This window comes from Dipodomys merriami, unplaced genomic scaffold, assembly GCF_024711535.1.
Source record: "Dipodomys merriami isolate MVZ:Mamm:240054 unplaced genomic scaffold, mDipMer1.0.p SCAF_8, whole genome shotgun sequence".
In the NCBI taxonomy this organism is placed as follows: Eukaryota; Metazoa; Chordata; class Mammalia; order Rodentia; family Heteromyidae; genus Dipodomys; species Dipodomys merriami.
The window spans coordinates 59,094,539-59,111,819 of NW_027206401.1; the positions used below are offsets into that span (position 1 = coordinate 59,094,539).

A 17,281-nucleotide genomic window follows, 5' to 3' on the forward strand; every position below is an offset into this window, starting at 1 on the left:
AAATGTATACTCTATATTTTACTAGAGTTTTTAAAAATAATTATGTAATTATAAAATTCTATTTTTGATCTTTTGCTTGGAGTTTGCAAGGTAATTCCTTTCAATGATTATGAATTCTTATAATTATGATTCATTGCTTTAGGACCCACAGCTGGTCATAGCTCTGATGAACCTGCCACTCTCTCTACAGCAGGAAGACGGCTCCAGTCAGTTCCAAGGTTCACACAGAAATGAAGCCTTTTCCTGGAGCTCTGTTTAAGATGAGCACCAGGCCCAGGCAGAAATGGTGCAGGGGGTGTAGTCACTAAAAGAAGCTGCATATTGCAGCAAAAGCTAATGAAGCTCTAATTTACAGCAAAACAGGAGTTCCCAAAGAACAGTGGGAGGAACAGTAAATATCTCCAGAACACTCTGGGGTGTGTCTGGGTGAGAACTATTTTAGAAGCACACTATCTGCTGTTTTCACTACTGTGCTGTCTGTCTGGATACAGTCTGAATCACAGGTGATATGCTACAGGGACACCAACATTTGGGAAATTTGCACAGTTTAATTGGTATTTTCCAAATGAAGAATGCATGATGTTACAAAATCATGCTTAGAACATTCATTCAAAGGAGATGAAAGCACTGCCTTGTTACTGAATATATAAAGTTAATTTATGTGATTTGATTCCATTTTGTAACTTAACTGTTGAGATATATAACTCAAGTGTTAACATAATAGCAATGAACACTCAGTTCTTTGAAAAGACTATTTAAAAACTCCGCTATTTTTAAACTACTGTATGCATCTGTGAGGTTCAATTTCTAGCCTGTTTATCAACCACAACAGGCTGCAGCACATGACATAGAAGCAGATCCCAGGCTCTCACTGTCCTCCATTAACCCAGGCACCAAGGAAAGTTACAAGTGTATTAATTAGCCATTCCTGTCTGGATCTATTTTTGGTTTGGAAAATGCAGGTATTTTTCTTTCATGAAGGGTTTTATAACTTTTAATGAGTTGTTTGTAAACAAATATTTGTTAAATATTTTCAGATGTTCTGAATCTTAATTTCTAGTGTGATAAACATATAAACCCACAAGCAAAATCTTTGTATGAGGAGGGTTCTCAATAATTTTTTTTATTGTGAAAATACCATACAGAGGGGTTACAATTACATGGAGAAAGTAATGAGTACATTTCTTATCAAGCATTGATGCCTCCTCCTTTGTTTCCCCTTCCTATTCCCCCCCCCCCCGCCCCAGCCAAAGTTGTAAACTTTGTACATCTCATTGTTGCAATGGGTCAACCTGTATCCCTATTTAAATGATTTGTTTTTTCCCTTCTCCACAAATTATACCAACATCAAATACAATGAAAGCAGGTTATACCGTGGGGGAGGGACATACAAAGCAACAAAGAAATCATCTTATAAATATGTTAGAAACAATCGCAAGAAAGAAAAAACTTATCTTGGGGTTCATTCACCTAACATCAACTTATCTGACCTTTTCTGCTTGTCTCAGACATATACTTTAAGGATATAAATGAATCTTGAAACCCCCAATGCATTATATATAACTAAAAAAAAAAACCAGCTCATGTCTGTAATCCCAGCTACTTGGCATGTGGAAATCAGAAAGATTTTAGTTTGATGCCAACCAAGGAAAAAAGTAAACAAGCCCATATAAATGGATAGTCCTAGCTCAATAGGTAATGTGAGTAGAGGATCACATCCAGGCTGCCTGAGCAAAAACCATAAAGCTCTATCTGATAGACAGCGAAAAGGGAAAAGGGCTGAGTGAATGGCTCAAGTTCCTAACAAGTACAAGAGCCTGAGTTAAACTCTAGTACTCCTTTTACAGTTAGTTTGTCCCATTTTGAGGTTTTAAGTACTAAATACTGAGCTAATAACACATGAAATACTAATATTAAAATAAATATATTAAAATGGGACTCCTTTGACAGAACTCAAATTTGTTGAAGTGTACTATTATGCAATAGGGTAACCATAGCTAATAATAATATACTGTGTATTTCAAACCACATGAAGACTTTCAGACTTTTCACCATAAAAATATTTGAAAAAAATATTTGTTTAATCTCATTTAAATATCAAGCAATATATGCATGTACTGAAATGTATGATCATACCTCATTAACATATATACTTTTATGTTATATATATCCCTTAATAAATTTTTAGAAATAAAAACTAAAATAAATAAAGCACCATTTTATTAGGAAAAATAATAAAGTTGTTGGGGGTAAAAGCCAAAATGAAGGTATAACATCAACTCTTAAAAGGAAACATGTAATCTGACAGCTGCCTGCCCTTCCTACAGAGCCCAGCAAGTCTGACCTTGTCAGGCAGCGCTCTATTCCCAGTACACATCTGGGATCTAGGTGAGCCCTGTCACACGGGCAGCGTCAGGATGGGCAGGTCCTGAAGAAGGACATTGCTGTCAGGGTGCTTGTCTCATTCATAGCTAGGGTTGTTTATGTCTTTTACACTACATCCATTTCTAAGGCATCATTACCCTAAATTGCTAAAATCCTTTGCATCCTGTCATTTGCATAAAGTAACAAAATGGGTTGGTACCCTACCTCTTATATGTGAGTGTTGACAGGATAAGTTTTTTTACCACACAACTAATGAAAGATAGCCTTGAAGAACACCTCCCTCAAACCTCCTAGGAAAGAAATGCAACTTACAGGAAGAAGGAGGCTTGCTGCAATATTTCATAAACAAAACTGCCTGCCCCAAGTTCTAGCATAAGGAGCAACTCTTAATATATAACAAAATTTTCTCCAAGGGAAACAAGTGAAAAGACCCCCAAAGCCCAACATGCACACAGCATCCTGAGAAAACACAGTAGGAAACTAAAGAAAGAACTAATAGAATGTTCTTGAAAGTCAAGGAAATAATCGAGACTTTCATTTGAAGTAAAACACTACCATCAACTGCCTTTCTCCCTCAACCAAATAGTGCTATTGGCTCTGACCTCCTGAATTAGAAGAAAAAAAGTAAAAATTTGGATGAAATAAAATTTGAAAAATGGCACAAGTCACAAAACACAAAAGCTAAATTTCTCAGTAAAATAACAAATTCAATAGTAAATATTTCCAATTTTGGATTGATTACAGAGCTTGTGAAGGATACAATTTCATGTAGTAGTTACAAACATCTTTTGCTTAGGAAGAATGAGAGGAAGGCTAAAGAGCCCAGAATACTTAGCCTAAATTGGGGAACACAGCTCTCCATTGGAGGGCACTAGCAGGGTGTGGCATGGCATCACTGATGTAAGAAAAGCGGGTTCATAACTGCACATTTATGTTGATTCCAATACAATTTCAATTACAGCAGCAAGGAAGCAGTTTAGATCTATAAATAAAATTTTGAGGCATGGAGTCTATGATATCCAATATTCTTCATTTTTAAAAATCAGTACTTATTATAATTTGCCTTGTGAAGGTTAAAATGCACTTGTGACTTCAACTAAGTATCACTATTCCACAATCCTGTGAAATTTATGTAATCACCTATCTCAACTCAAAAAAAAAGTGGGAGAAGGGAAGGGTTAGGAGGGATGGGTGGCAACGTTGTCAGACACCTTGTATTCATATACTGTTTTGTAGAATGGGAACTTCTTTGTACAACTACTTAAATAATAAAAAAAAATGTTAAAAAATCAGCACATATTAATTGTACAGAGGTTTCACTGTGATAGTTCTATATGCGCATATAACGGATTTTGATGACATTTGTTGGCCTCTGTTACTATCTTATCCCCTCTCCTTCTGTAATAATTTTAAGAACCTAGATGGCAATTCATTCTCAAAATAAAATAGCTTTCATGGCCTTCAATCTTCCACCTTCACATATGCATATAATAAGTTCTGATTACATTCACTACCCTCCACATTATTGCCTTCATATAAACCCAGTGTTCTTAAAACCTGAGAGTAAATGTCTAAAACTAATTCTAAAACTAATTTTAGAAGTAAAAAAAATTGAAAACAAAAGTTTAAAAGTAATCCTTTTTTTTTTTTTAAAGTAATCCTTTAGCCTAGAAAGAAGTGAGATCATTTTGAAATCAAAGAAGATGTAAGCAAATGGGAAACTACATACTGGGTATGAGCACTGTTGGCTCATACCTTTAATTCATCTACTTAGGAGGCTGACATCTGACAATCATGACTGGAAGCCAGGCCAGGCAGGAAAGTCAATGAGATTCGTATCTCCAACAAAATGCCAGAAATGGAGCTGTGGCTCAAGTGGTAGAATGCTAACCCTGAGTTTAAAAGCTAAGTAAGAGTATGAGACCTTGAATTCAGGCCCAAGTACCACCTTTAAAAAAATAAAAGGTCAGATAATGTGATGTTAGGAAAATGAACCCTTAGATATGTATTTAAATGTTTTTTTTCTTAATGTTTTTTTTCATGCATTTGTTTTTAATGCATTTATAAGATTATTTCTTTGTTGCTTTGTATGTCCGTCCCCCACAGTATAACCCCTGCTTTCACTATATTTGATGTCGGTATGATTTGTGGAGAAGGGGAAAAACAAGTCGTTTAAGGATACAGGTGGACCCGTTGCAACAATGAGAAGTACAAGTTGTCATGTCGAAAACAAACTTTACAACTTTGGTGGGGGGTGGGGAGGCTTGGGTGGAGGGGTGGGGGGAGGCTGGGAAGAGATGTGAAGGGTAAACAAAGGAGGAGGCTGCAATGCTTGATAAGAAATGTACTCATTATCTTGCCCATGTAATTGTAACCCCTCTGTACAGTATGTTCACAATAAAAAAATAAAAATAAAAAAGTAAGAAAGAGAAGGGGAGAGGGAGATAGGGAAGGGAAGGAAGTGAGGGGGAGGGGAGAAAGGAAGGTAGGAAGAAAAGAAAGAAGGAAGGAACAAACTAGAAAACCACACTGTGAAGAACTGGAACTTTAACATCATAAAAATGTCAATTCTCTATGATTTAGTTTTAAGGTAATCTCTATAAAAATTCCAGGAAGGAAAGTGGTGCTGTGGCTCAAGTGGTAGAGTGCTAGCCTTGAGCTGAAGAGCTGAGGGACAGCACCCAGGCCCAGAGTTCAAGTCCCATGACCGACAAAAAAAAAATTCCAGGAAGTTGTTTGTATAAATGGACAAGCTTATTCTAAAATTTATACAGCAAAGTAGAGGACACAAAGTAGCTCAAATTTACCTAGTGTTAAGTTCTATCTGTGGAGCCTAGAATCAAGAGTGCATAGTTATGATGGGGAGACAGATCACCCGGCCAGAACAGACTCCAGAAATCTGATCACAAACATTCCTAATATTGGCTTTGCATGTGGACATAGATGAAAATGAACTAAGCAACCCAAAGTCAGTGAAGGGGAAGGAGGAATGAGAGGGAAAGAGGGAACAGCTTACACTAAGCAAAAGGATAGACATGTAAATATCACCTGATATGGAAGAAATAATTGTATTGTCAAAGTTCATAGAATTCACAAACTTTATAGACCATGATAATGACAATTTACCTTGTGAAGGTTCAAATGTGTTTGTGACTTTTAACTAAGTATCACTATTTCACAATACTGTGAAATATGTGAAATTTATGTAATCACCTACTTTCAATTAAAAAGTGAGAGAAGGGTTGGATTAGGAGCGATGGGTGGCAGTGCTGTCAGACACTTTGTATTCACATACTGTTTTGTAAAATGGGAACTTCTTTGTACAATTATTTAAAGATGATAAAAAATTAAAAAATGGAAAAAAATGGCTTTGCACTTAAAAGTTGATCAGTAGCAGAACCTCTATAACATGATTGTCTTTGTGCTGAAATAAAGGACAATGATAGAAAATTGCAGAGAATAAACCAGGCAGTTTTTCTGACCACTGGTATATAGTGTGTTTAATAAAGTCACAGCCCCTGAGCATGGGTTAGTTACTCTACAGAGTAAACACTTATTTACACTTCTGAACTTCCTTTGGGCCGAGTCTTAGAGCAGGCATTATTTCCACAATTTTTGGCTACTTTTGCTTTCCAAACTACTCATCAATTCTGAAGCACTAGAACCAAACTCAAGCTTATGTTTAATACCAAGTATCACCTAGGGCTCCTTTCCTTTCTTTCTCTATAGAAACAAGTAATTTTTCAATTGTACTGTTCTCAGACAAGTTACTAGTCTTAACCACTCTCCTATCAGCTTTTATTTTAGGAGGAGGAACACTCTCCAAAACCAAAGCACAGATGCTAACATCTATAATCCTAGCTATTCAGGAGACTGAGATCTGAGAATCAAGATTTAAAACCTGCTAGACTCTTATCTCCAATTAACCAGAAAAAAGATGAAAGTGGAGGTATGGCTCAAGTGGTAAAGCACCAGCCATGAGTGAACAAGAGAAATGACAGGAAATGGTCCAGAATACAAGCCCCAGTTCTTGTGCATATCACATGCACACACAGCATTATTCACAAGGAGTTTTTTACACAGGCCCCCAAAAGTCAATGTTATGGGTTATGACAGCTTCATTTTCAATTTTGGAGGAAGAAAAAACCAGGTAAAGTAATTCCCAAATGCCTAAAATCTGGAATTAAACAATCATCAGTCAACATGTGGCTTATCAGTGTATACATTCCTTGGCATCTTGCTCTCATATGTGCAACTTTAAATTTTTCCTACTTTCTCTCTCAGGAAAATAGTAATGCCAAATGCCAAACTGCAACATGTTATTTAATTAGAGCACATGACATGCCCACAAAAACAAAATTAGAAGCCATGGTCTTTACCTTAATTCTTCTCTCGGTGTCATCTAGTTTTAACTCAGCTGACACTAGCTTCTTCGCCAAATCATCTCGTTCAGGCAGGTGTCTGGCTTCTGAGATCTTTTTCAGTTTTTGTAAAGAAAACTTTGTCCTAAACAGTTCACCTTCAGTGTCCTTCACTTTCTTTTCTGTGTCCCGTTCTTTCTCTTGAGATTTTCTTAAGCATTCCTTGAGCACTGTAATCTCATTGTTATGACGAAGTATAAGTTGAGCAATTTCATTTTCATCTTCAAACTTATTCAGGGCTTTCTCCTGTCTATACTGAAGCCTTTTCAACGCCTTATTTTCTTTTAGCAGCTCAGCTATCTTGACCTGGAGTTGACATACTTCATTCTGCAACGCACTGATTTTTAGCAGACTTGCAGAGAGAATGCGTTTTGTAACAAGATCAGGATCTTTCCGCAGTGGCTCTCTATTGAGATTCTGGGAGCAAAATCCCATTCGGCAGCCCTTTTTGTTTGGTACAGCTTTAGGGCTTAGTTTCCTAGGAGCTAAAACAGAAACACTAATAGTGCAAAATGAGAGATATACTAAATGTAATAAGAAAACAATAATGATGCAAAATAATAGCTACATCAAGAATACTCAGTTATTCATCTAACACACTTGGGTTCATAACATTTTTTAGTTATTTTTGCTCTGAAAAGACAACATTTAAATAATGGCTGTTATTTAATGTCTTTCTATTAAGAATAACCTGGTACCTTCTAAGAAAAGATGAGAATATTCTGGCACCTCAAGGATGGCATCCCAATAGTTTATATAGAATTATTCTACCCTGTCCTAGAATATGACAGTATCATACTCTAGGATGGCAAGTCAGATTCAAATATGAGCATCATCAGTATTAGTGCAGTGTAAGATAAACACTAGATCAAATGCAGTATCTAAGTCTTCTGTGCCCAGACAATTGGGATTGTTGTTTGGTTAAATGTGAAAATGTTTCCTCTAAATCAACTAGAATTGCTTTTCCTTATTTGGGGAAATAGGAAAACAGCATATCAATTAGTAAGAAGATCTGATAATCTGATTTGCCACTTCATAATTATCAGTACAATTCAATTAAACCATTCCACGTCATTTTCTTGACCCATAGAATGAAGACATCATCACCTCAATAGGAAGCCATGGGAGTAAATGAAGTATGCACAGAAAAAAAAGAAATCTCTGCAGCGCATTCTGTAGAATACTTATTCACTGCACACTATGTGGAAAATGAACTACACAACCTTTGGGTGTGGACAGAAAGGAATAAGGCAAGGGATAACATTGAATACAGAATACAGAAATGTATTCTTTACCTGACTTATGTAACTCTAACCTCTCTGCATATCACCTTTATAATAATAATTTAAAATTAAAAATATTTATTATATAATTAAGAACTTATATCTTATTATCAGTCCTGAAAACCAGGAGTACAAGTATGCTTCTAAATACCTCCTTGGGGAATTTTTGTGTGATGTTCAAATTAAAACATATGACATAGTTTGAAAGAAAAAAATTGCATTCTAAATAATAAGTATATAAAATCTCTAAAGAGTACATATGAACTTGTAAGATTTCTTACAAATTTAGAAGAATTTGAAGCTTCAAAATACAACCATCAGTTCTTTAATACAGTGATCTGAATGTGCCCAAGGTAAGAACAATGAACTGTAATCACCAAGGTGACTTGAGGATTATTTGGGTTTCCAGGAGGAAATTCATTCAGAATAAAAATGAAATGAAGGAAAACTAGAAAATCTAACTTTCCCTCCAGGTGGCACCAACCATGGATACCTGATTCATTATGTAACCAAGAAATAGTAAAAACCCATTTCTACAATTTAACACCTTATGTTTCATTAAAAAGAAAATTTTACAGAGCTGTTATGAAAAACAGACTAGAAATTTCAGTTCTCAATCTTATTTCTACGCATGCTAACAAATCTGTGATGTATAAGATTACACTACTCAGACAAGAATTCATACAAATAGGAACTTATGTCATTAAAACCTCTCATTAAAACAAGACTTGAGATAAAAATTCCTAATATGAGATCCAAAAGTATTATTTAACATAAAATTTTCAAAATATAGCCTACTGAAAAATCAGCCTACTTTCATGTATTTTACCAAAAAACCCACTAATGGAATAGTTTCATTTCTATGAGTCTTACTTAAGTCCTCCTAAATGTCTTGTACACCCAAAGGACTCTTACATAATACTTACCTCGCTGATGCATTTGGTTATCTGATACTTGTTTTTTAGTAGTTGTTTCCCTAGAATCTGTTCGTAAAGTACTGGCAAGAGAGGTCTGGCCAGAAGACTGTGGTGTAGTGCCAAAATCAGATGAATAGCTAGAGTGATGGTGTTTGCCACTTTTTATTTCTTGCTCAGTATCTGAACTTTTGTCTCTTTGCTCCATTGTTTGGAAAAATGGTCTTGTTTCATGTAACTTTACAGATTCGTGATAATACTGAAGAACAGATTCATGGTATGCATATCTTGACAATAATATCTACATCTGTACAATTTTTCCCCACAATATATCTGCAATTCCACAATTCACATCACTAACCAACTGAGGAAGGAAAAGGAAAATTCATCAAGAAATTATAGAACTCTGTAATTAATTACAGTGAAAAATATGAAAAGCAACATAATATACAGATTATTATTCACTGATTTATTTGCTGGTACCAGGACTTAAACCCATGGCCTCACCCTCTCACAGGGCTTGCTTGCTCCCGGCTGGCACTCTACCATTGGGTCATACCTACAGTCACAGCCTTAAAGGCAGCAGGACTAAACTGAGATTTGTTCTTGCACACTTTTACCTTCTCTTGGTTTCACTCACCAGTGCTGTTGTGGACTAAATTAAGGAAAAAACAAATGTGGTTAAAGCAATGTTACTAGTACTTAATAGCTTCTTCCCTCCACCTCCTTTTTTTTCCGGGGGGGGGGGAAGTCTGGTCCTGGGGCCTGAACTCTGGGCCTGGGCGCTGTCCCTCAGCTCTTCAGCTCAAGGCTAGCGCTCTACCGCTTGAGCCACAGCGCCACTTCCGGCTTTTTTCTTTTGCTTATGTGGTGCTGAGGAATCAAACCCAGGGCCTCAGGCATGCAAGGCAAGCGCTCTACCACTGAGCCACCTTCCCAGCCCTCCACCTCCTTTTTTACTACCAGAATTATTTTTAAAATAAAGTTGGCATTCTGCCAGAATTGATATTAGTAAAATTTGATAATCATTTGATTATACATGTTTATATGGTATATTCCTTGTTTTCTGGTAACATGAACATACCTTGATTTTTCTGAGGGAGTATATACCTAATTTACCTTTCTACATTTTAAAAATGGAATCATATTTCATTTTAAATAGTGTGATTAAGAATCTTTTCACTCACTTTTATGTGGACCCAATAAGGAATAGCTGAAAATAGTATTACAATAGCCAACTACCTTTCTTTTATTAGTCCTACATTTCATCTTAATAATTTTAAAACATGAAAGTGAAAATGCTAAGTGAAATCTAGGAGTTCAGGTTAATGATCAATACTAATGGAATGTGCTAAAAATGTTCAGACTTTAGAAGTAAAAAGTATGATTGTGAAAAACATTTTGATATAATAAAAACAACAAAGAAAAGCCTCGTATCCACATCTTGGGGTTCATTTCACTTAGCATCATCTTATATGGTCATATGTACATAGCTTTTCAGTTTTTCTTTTTCATCTGATAACATTAACATTAGATGTATACTAATTACATCAAATAAGGGAAACCATGGGACCTATATTTCTTTGGGTCTGGCTTACTTCACTTAATACGATTTTTTCCCAAGTCTTTCCATTTCCTTAACAAATGTCATTCTTTCTGATGGAAGCATAGAATTCCATTGTGTGTGTGTGTGTGTGTGTGTGTGTGTGTGTGTGTGTGTGTGTGTGTGTGTGTGTGTGTGTGTGTGTGTGTGTGTGTGTGTGTGTGTGTGTGTGTGTGTGTGTGTGTACCACAATTTCTTGGTACATTCATCTACTGAGGGTATCTGGTTTGGTTACATATCTTAGCTATGGTGAATAATGCTGTGATAACATAATTGTGCTGGTAGCCTTAATATGGCCTTGTTTGTGATCTCTGGTGCAAATGCCCAGAAGTGGGATTGCTGGGTCACAGGGAAGCACTATACTATGTAATTTTTTGTTTCTTTTGTATTTTCTTCCTCCTATGGTATATCCCCTGTTATCAAATATGATTTTGGTACCCTGCATCTTGTACATACATTTATCTAATTTGGGGAGGGGAAGGGGAAAAACAAAATGCTAAAGCAAGGACACAGGATGACCCACTGCAACAATAATACTCACAAGACACTATGTTGGAAATGAACTTTACAACTTTGGGTGTGGGGGGGGTGGATGGGAGGTAGAGAGGGAAGGGAAAGTAGGAGAAAAACAGAGGGGGTAACAATGCTCAACAAGAAATGTACTCATTACCTTACTCATCTAACTTTAACCCCTCTGTACAGCATCTTTACAAGAAAATAAAATTTAAAAAAAATTTTTGGTGAAATAAGGTATTCGGAATTTTTATCTTGAGTCTTGTTTTAATGAGGCTTTACAATCAGATCAAACAAGTTTCTATTTATATGAAATTTTGTCTGAGCAGTGTAATCTTATACAAAGATTTCTCAGCATGCTTAGTACCCTAGGTTCAAACTCCACATAAAATAGAACAAGATTTAGAATGACTGTCTGAAAACAAAAAGGCAACACCAGTAAGACACGTATCCTATACCAATTGTACCACATATTCTATTCATCTCAGATACCACTATGGCCATCACATTATCAAAGAATTTTCAGCACTAACACTTAATGCTGCCAGAACTACCCTGAGGAGACGATTCATGGAGTTTCTAGAACAAGGGCTGGCAAAATGGATTAAGACGTCATGCTTGTAATCTTTGACTACTAACTCCATTCCTGGACTTCAAGAAGTACCTCTATGGGCTGGGAAGGTGGCTCAGTGGTAGAGTGCTTGCCTTGCATTCATAAGGCTCTGCATTCGATTTCCCAGCACCACATAAACAAAAATGGCGGAAGTGGTGTTGTGGCTCAAGTGGTAGAGTGCTAGCATTGAGCTGAAGAGCTGAGGGACCAAGCCCAGACCCAGAGTTAAGGCCCCACAACCAGCAAAAAAAAAAAAAAAAAAAAGGAAGCATCTCTAAAAATTGGGCAAAGTTGTATGCAAATGTCCGAGGCAGTAAAATGCAATTTTTAACAAACAGAAGCAACTTAAGTATCTAATCATCACAGATTAAGAAATGTACTGGAGGCTGGGCACTAGTGGTTCACACAATCCTTGCTACTCTGGAAGCTGGAGGCTGAGATCTGAAGTTTGAAATTAAGCCAGCTAAGGCAGACAAATTAACCACTAAAAACCTGGAAGAAGAGGTTTGACTTAAGTGGCAGAGCAATGAGCAAAAAGGGCAAGCAAGAGTACAAGGCCCTGAATTCAAGAGTCAATACTTGCAAAAAAAAAAAAAAAAGGAGAAGAGGAGGAAGAGGAGAAGTAGAAGAGAAAGGTGAGGAGGAAGAAAGAAGGAAGGAGGAAGGATGCAGTTTAGATATGTAAAAAGAAGCTATGCTTCATCTAATAGAAAAAAATGAAAGTTCTTGACTTAATGAAGAAAGAAAAATATCTTATATAGAGGTTCATACCTAAAAGACATTTTGAGAAGGGTACATTTGTTTTGTTTTATTACAGTATACTGTAATTATCATACTTTAATTTTACCAGTATAATCTCTTACTGTGTCTGACTTGCTGTAGGTAGGTATGTGCAAAAAAACAGAGCAGTTGTGGGACTCCCTGCTGCCTACAATTTCTGGGGTCTACAGAGGCCCTAGAACATTCCCCAGCAGATAAAAGAGAACTACTGTTTGAATCTTGGACAATGAAAGATTGGTATTTAGATTTTATTTTAGATGACTGCAGCAAGCAACTATATTTTGGTTACACAGGTTTTCTTCTTTAAAAATTTTCAATCATCTTTTTTTTTTGCCTTTTAATCCCTGAACTGGGGCTTAAAAACTTGACTAAGGCATTGTACCTGAGATATTGTGCTCAAGGCTAGCACTCTATCACTTGAGCCACAACTCCACTTCCAGCTTTTTGGTGGTTAGAGATAAGAATCTCATGGACTGAGATCCTCAGATCTCAGCTTCCAGAGTAGCTAGGATTACAGGTCTAAACCTCATTTCTTCCTCTTATGATATCAATACTTACCAGGTTCTTTCTTGTATCAATGGTTTGAAACCTATTATATTCCTCTTAAAGACACTGTTCCTAATTTTCCTATTGGGGTAATTTCCAATTACTTTCTAGGCCTATTGTGTTATTCTGGACTTACTAGGCCCAACTGGTGTATCATTTCTTTTCAGCTATGTCATACTCTTTCTTAGTTTTCATGATCACATCCTTAAATAATTTTTTCCATAAAGGACACATGATTCAGGAAGCAAATGCTCTTAATTCCTTGCATTTTGGTGTTCCACTTGACAGTTTCTCTCAGAACTTTGAAGACACTACTCCATTGTCTTTTAAACTCTCAATATTTTTTTCTCAGACATTTCTCATAGTCATTTTTTATTAAAATGTTTTTGAGCTCTTAGTATATAATAGTTCTGAATAAGAAAATATGAATGCGTGAAAATAACATAATAAAACCTGTTAACACTATTCTTTTAAAGGAGGAGGAAAATAAGAAAGGACAATTGAGAGAACAGGATCATAGAACATTACATCCACATACCACACTGAAGCCACTCTATGCAAGTAATACATGCTAGTAAAAAATGTGTGGAGAGGGGTAATGTATTTCATTTAGCTCTCAACTCAATGGTGATCAAAACATTAACTAGCTAAGAGGAAAAAGAAAAGTTAAGTCTTGCCAATTTCAATCCCTAAAAATTGTTTCTTTTTCTAAAATGACCAAGAGTACCAATGGATCAACACTAGAAAACTATCATGTCTGATACTTAACATTTTTCATCCAAAAATAAATGCTGAATAAAATCCCAAACAGTATAAGTGATGTATAACAGGTCAGAAAAAGAGGCTACCATTGTGCTACAGTTTCCTTGATATTCAGTAGCAAATGAGTTAGAAAGTAAGTGGTCAGTGATGGAGTCCACAATCATAGTCTAATTCATGTGAATGTAAGAAAGGCTTTTAGTTTTAACACTATTTTCTTTTCTTGTTTTGCCAGTCATGGGGCCTTAACTCTGGGCCTGGGTGCTGTCCCTCAGCTCTTCAGCTCAAGGCTAGCGCTCTACCACTTGAGCCACAGCACCACTTCCGGCTTTCTGCTTATGTGGTGCTGAGGAATTGAACCCAGGGCCATATTCATGAAAGGCAAGCACTCTTCCACTGAGCCACCATCCCAGCCCCCTAAATATGGAAACCATCTCCCCAGAAAGGAAATGAAACATTTAAGGTAAGCTCAACATTAAAAACAAAAGGATCCTATACTGCTGCAATATGACTACAACTGTTACTTCAACAATGACCAAAGATTAATAAAAATAAAAACCAAGCTGTTACATGTTTCTGCACAATCCTAAGCATTTCAAATATGATTACTGCTTTTATTTGCACCACACCTACTCTTTTTTTAAATCAAGCCACATTTGTTTTTGTTTTTTTAAATTACACCTATGCCTGGATTTTAGGCTTGGATTTCAAATATGATCAGTCAGATCACTGTAAATGTTATCTTAAAACATGATTAACTTCTTTTAAACAGCATATTGAAACAATGGCCTCAATAAAAGCTATTTAAGAAAAGCAGTATGTACTCTCAAAGTTAGTCAAATGCAGCACAGAAAGTTCCCTCTTTCACTCAAAAGACATTTACTGAACAACTATTAAGTGTCAGACATGGAACCATGATTAGAGCTGAAAATATAATAAGCTGGGTGCCTGTGATCATGCTTACAAACCCTAGCTACTCAGGAGGATGAAATCTGAGGATTCTGATTTGAAACCAGTCCATGCAGGAAAGTCTGTGTGACTACTTATCTCCAAAGAACTGGCAAAAAAAAACAAAACAAAACAAAAGTTAAGTTGTGATTCAAGTGGTAGAATGCCAGCCTTGAGAGAGAAAAAAAAGGACAGCACCCAGACCTTGAGTTCAAGTCCAGTATTGGTACTCGTGCACATGTGCACATATACACTATGCACAAGGGGAGCCTTCAGATGGAATAGTTGGCAGGGAAGATGATTAAGTACATTATCAGACATAATGGGTTTGCCATATCTAAGGGGAATCCACGAATAAATACCAAAACCTAGCTACTTTAATACTTCAAAAGTTTGGGGATGTTAATAAAATAAAGTCAGTGCAAACCAAGGGAAAGAATGAACTCAGCTCGGAAAAGTTCACAGAATACTTGTTTTGAAGAAAAGCAATAAATGTTGGGCAGGGGCAAAGGATCCCACAAAGGAGTTACTGACAGCAAGAAAACTCAGAGAGTTTTGAGTTTTGAGTGAATTACAGTTTCCCATGTTGAAGAGAAAAGATGTGACTTTGGCCAAAGAGAAATCTCTTTTCCAAGGGCACATATGGCCTTTTGTATTTGAATGACACTTGATCATCTTAAGAGAACCAAAACAAGCTACAACTTCCTTTTAGACCCTTGGATAATATATGTACTATTCAACAGGCAATAGATCTCAAAGTGAAATGTGTAAAACAATAATGTAAAATCTGAATGTAGAACTACAAATGGGAAAAACACTGACTGAAGTAACAACCATAAAAAGACAGGAAATTTTCATCTATTTACCTTTTCCACAATGCAAGAACCCCTTCTCTGCAAAAGGAATCAAATGATGATCTTTGCGCTGAAGAGATCTAACCCTAAGGGTAATGGTTGGGCATAAATGCACATATGACTAAGTATACTTTTCTACAGAGAGAAGATTAGGAGGAGAAGGGTTTGCCCATATCAAATCACTTAAATATATTTTTCCACTTACTCACGTGCAGGTACATGACAAATCTACTTTTCCTATTCTCAAAATAGCAACTTGTTAGTGACTAACATCAGTGCTTTGTTCAAGGCAACCCAGGGATGAAGAGGATTTCTAAATTCAAAGGAACTGCTATGCACCCAACAAGAATCACTGGGTAGCCCCAATACCCACTTTCCCAACTCTCTTGGGCCAATAGGACAGATTTTTGTTGTCAGAACCTTTATTCCTCATTTGATCCCTACAGAATGTGTAATAAAAGAGGGTGACCAAAAGTTTCTCTTCTGCTCTAACCACAATCCAGTCGTAATAAATGCCTAATTATCCTTCCTCTCCCCCTCTCAGAATTCCCGCCTAGGCTGCTGTGCCGAGCACGCATATAGCATCACGCTTAGACTAATAGGTTTCATTCAATTTATTCAAACCCTTCAAATATAATCCACACCAATAACTAATTCGTATGCCTCATTCTACTAAACGTGTCCCACACCCAGGGAGCTCACGTGGCATGTCACTTGGTCCAGAGGTCCAGGGGAGTCCACAGAGGGTGTCCTCCCAGCTGCTCTGAGTCACTGGAGTGTGGTGGCCGCATTGCGGGGCTGAGTGCTCCAGTGGAGGGCCGGTCTGGTCAAACGTGGAGTCACCTCGCTTTGGGAGGCCCTTTCACTGAGTCTCTGCTGCTCTGGGTTTTTATATGTTTTCGGCTGGGCGGCTTCACTTCTGCCACTGTCTGGTTATTGTTCCGGCTGGGGATGCCTTGCTTTGGCCGAGCCACCTTCTCCTTGGGGGCTGGTTGCCTTGGTGACGGTTCTGTAGGCTCCCTGGGTGTGTTCTTATCTCTATATTCCATAGTTCGAACTTCTAACTCCTAATTTTATAGCTTAATATTCCATACTATTTCACAGCACACATACAGTCAATACATTCCTATTCAGTAACTTACCAAGTTAGTATTCGATAACACGCCATATCAGTATTCAATTAACACACTACGTCAGTATTCCATAATATTCACTAGAGGTGACAAGGTCCCGTTGGTTCTGGGCGACTTCCATCGCTGCTCCCCTGCACCCTAGATCTGCCCCCATCTCCCGACCCTCGCCCCCAACAGCCCAGCCCCGACTTGCTCTCCGGTGACCCTCATCCCGAGCCCCAGGTCCTTCCTCCTCCCTAATCCGCTCCCGCCCCAGTCCACCCGCAAGCACCAGGCGGTGCCACCGGCCTCCCGCCCCGCATCCTCCACGCCCACCCGACGCCCCAAGGCCCGCCCCCGGGCCGCCCCGGGCCGCCCCGGCCCACCGAGCCAGCGCGGCGCCGCCTTCTTGCCTTCGCTGCCTGTGCTCGACGTCCAGCCGCCGGGTCGATGCCGCGCGGGAGAATGCGGTTGGGCGCGGAGCGACTGAGGTGGGCGCGCACAGCCTGGACGCGGGAAGCAAGGCGGGGGCGGGGGGGCGGGAGTCGGC

General features: G+C 37.8%; 1 protein-coding gene across 3 annotated transcripts in view; it reads right to left on the reverse strand.

The window, feature by feature from the left end:
* Positions 1-17,281, reverse strand: part of LOC138818940 (lebercilin-like) — a 49,212-nt gene that overhangs the window by 20,304 nt on the left and 11,627 nt on the right. For 2 of the 3 annotated variants that reach the window (XM_070010075.1, XM_070010077.1), the window contains exons 4-5: positions 9,016-9,367; positions 6,765-7,291 (exon numbers count right to left, since the gene is read on the reverse strand). In XM_070010075.1, coding sequence (XP_069866176.1) covers positions 6,765-7,291; positions 9,016-9,211 — 723 coding nt within the window. In that variant the 5' untranslated portion in view covers positions 9,212-9,367. The remainder of the gene's footprint in view (positions 1-6,764; positions 7,292-9,015; positions 9,368-17,281) is intronic. The other variant, XM_070010076.1, reaches the window with a different exon arrangement.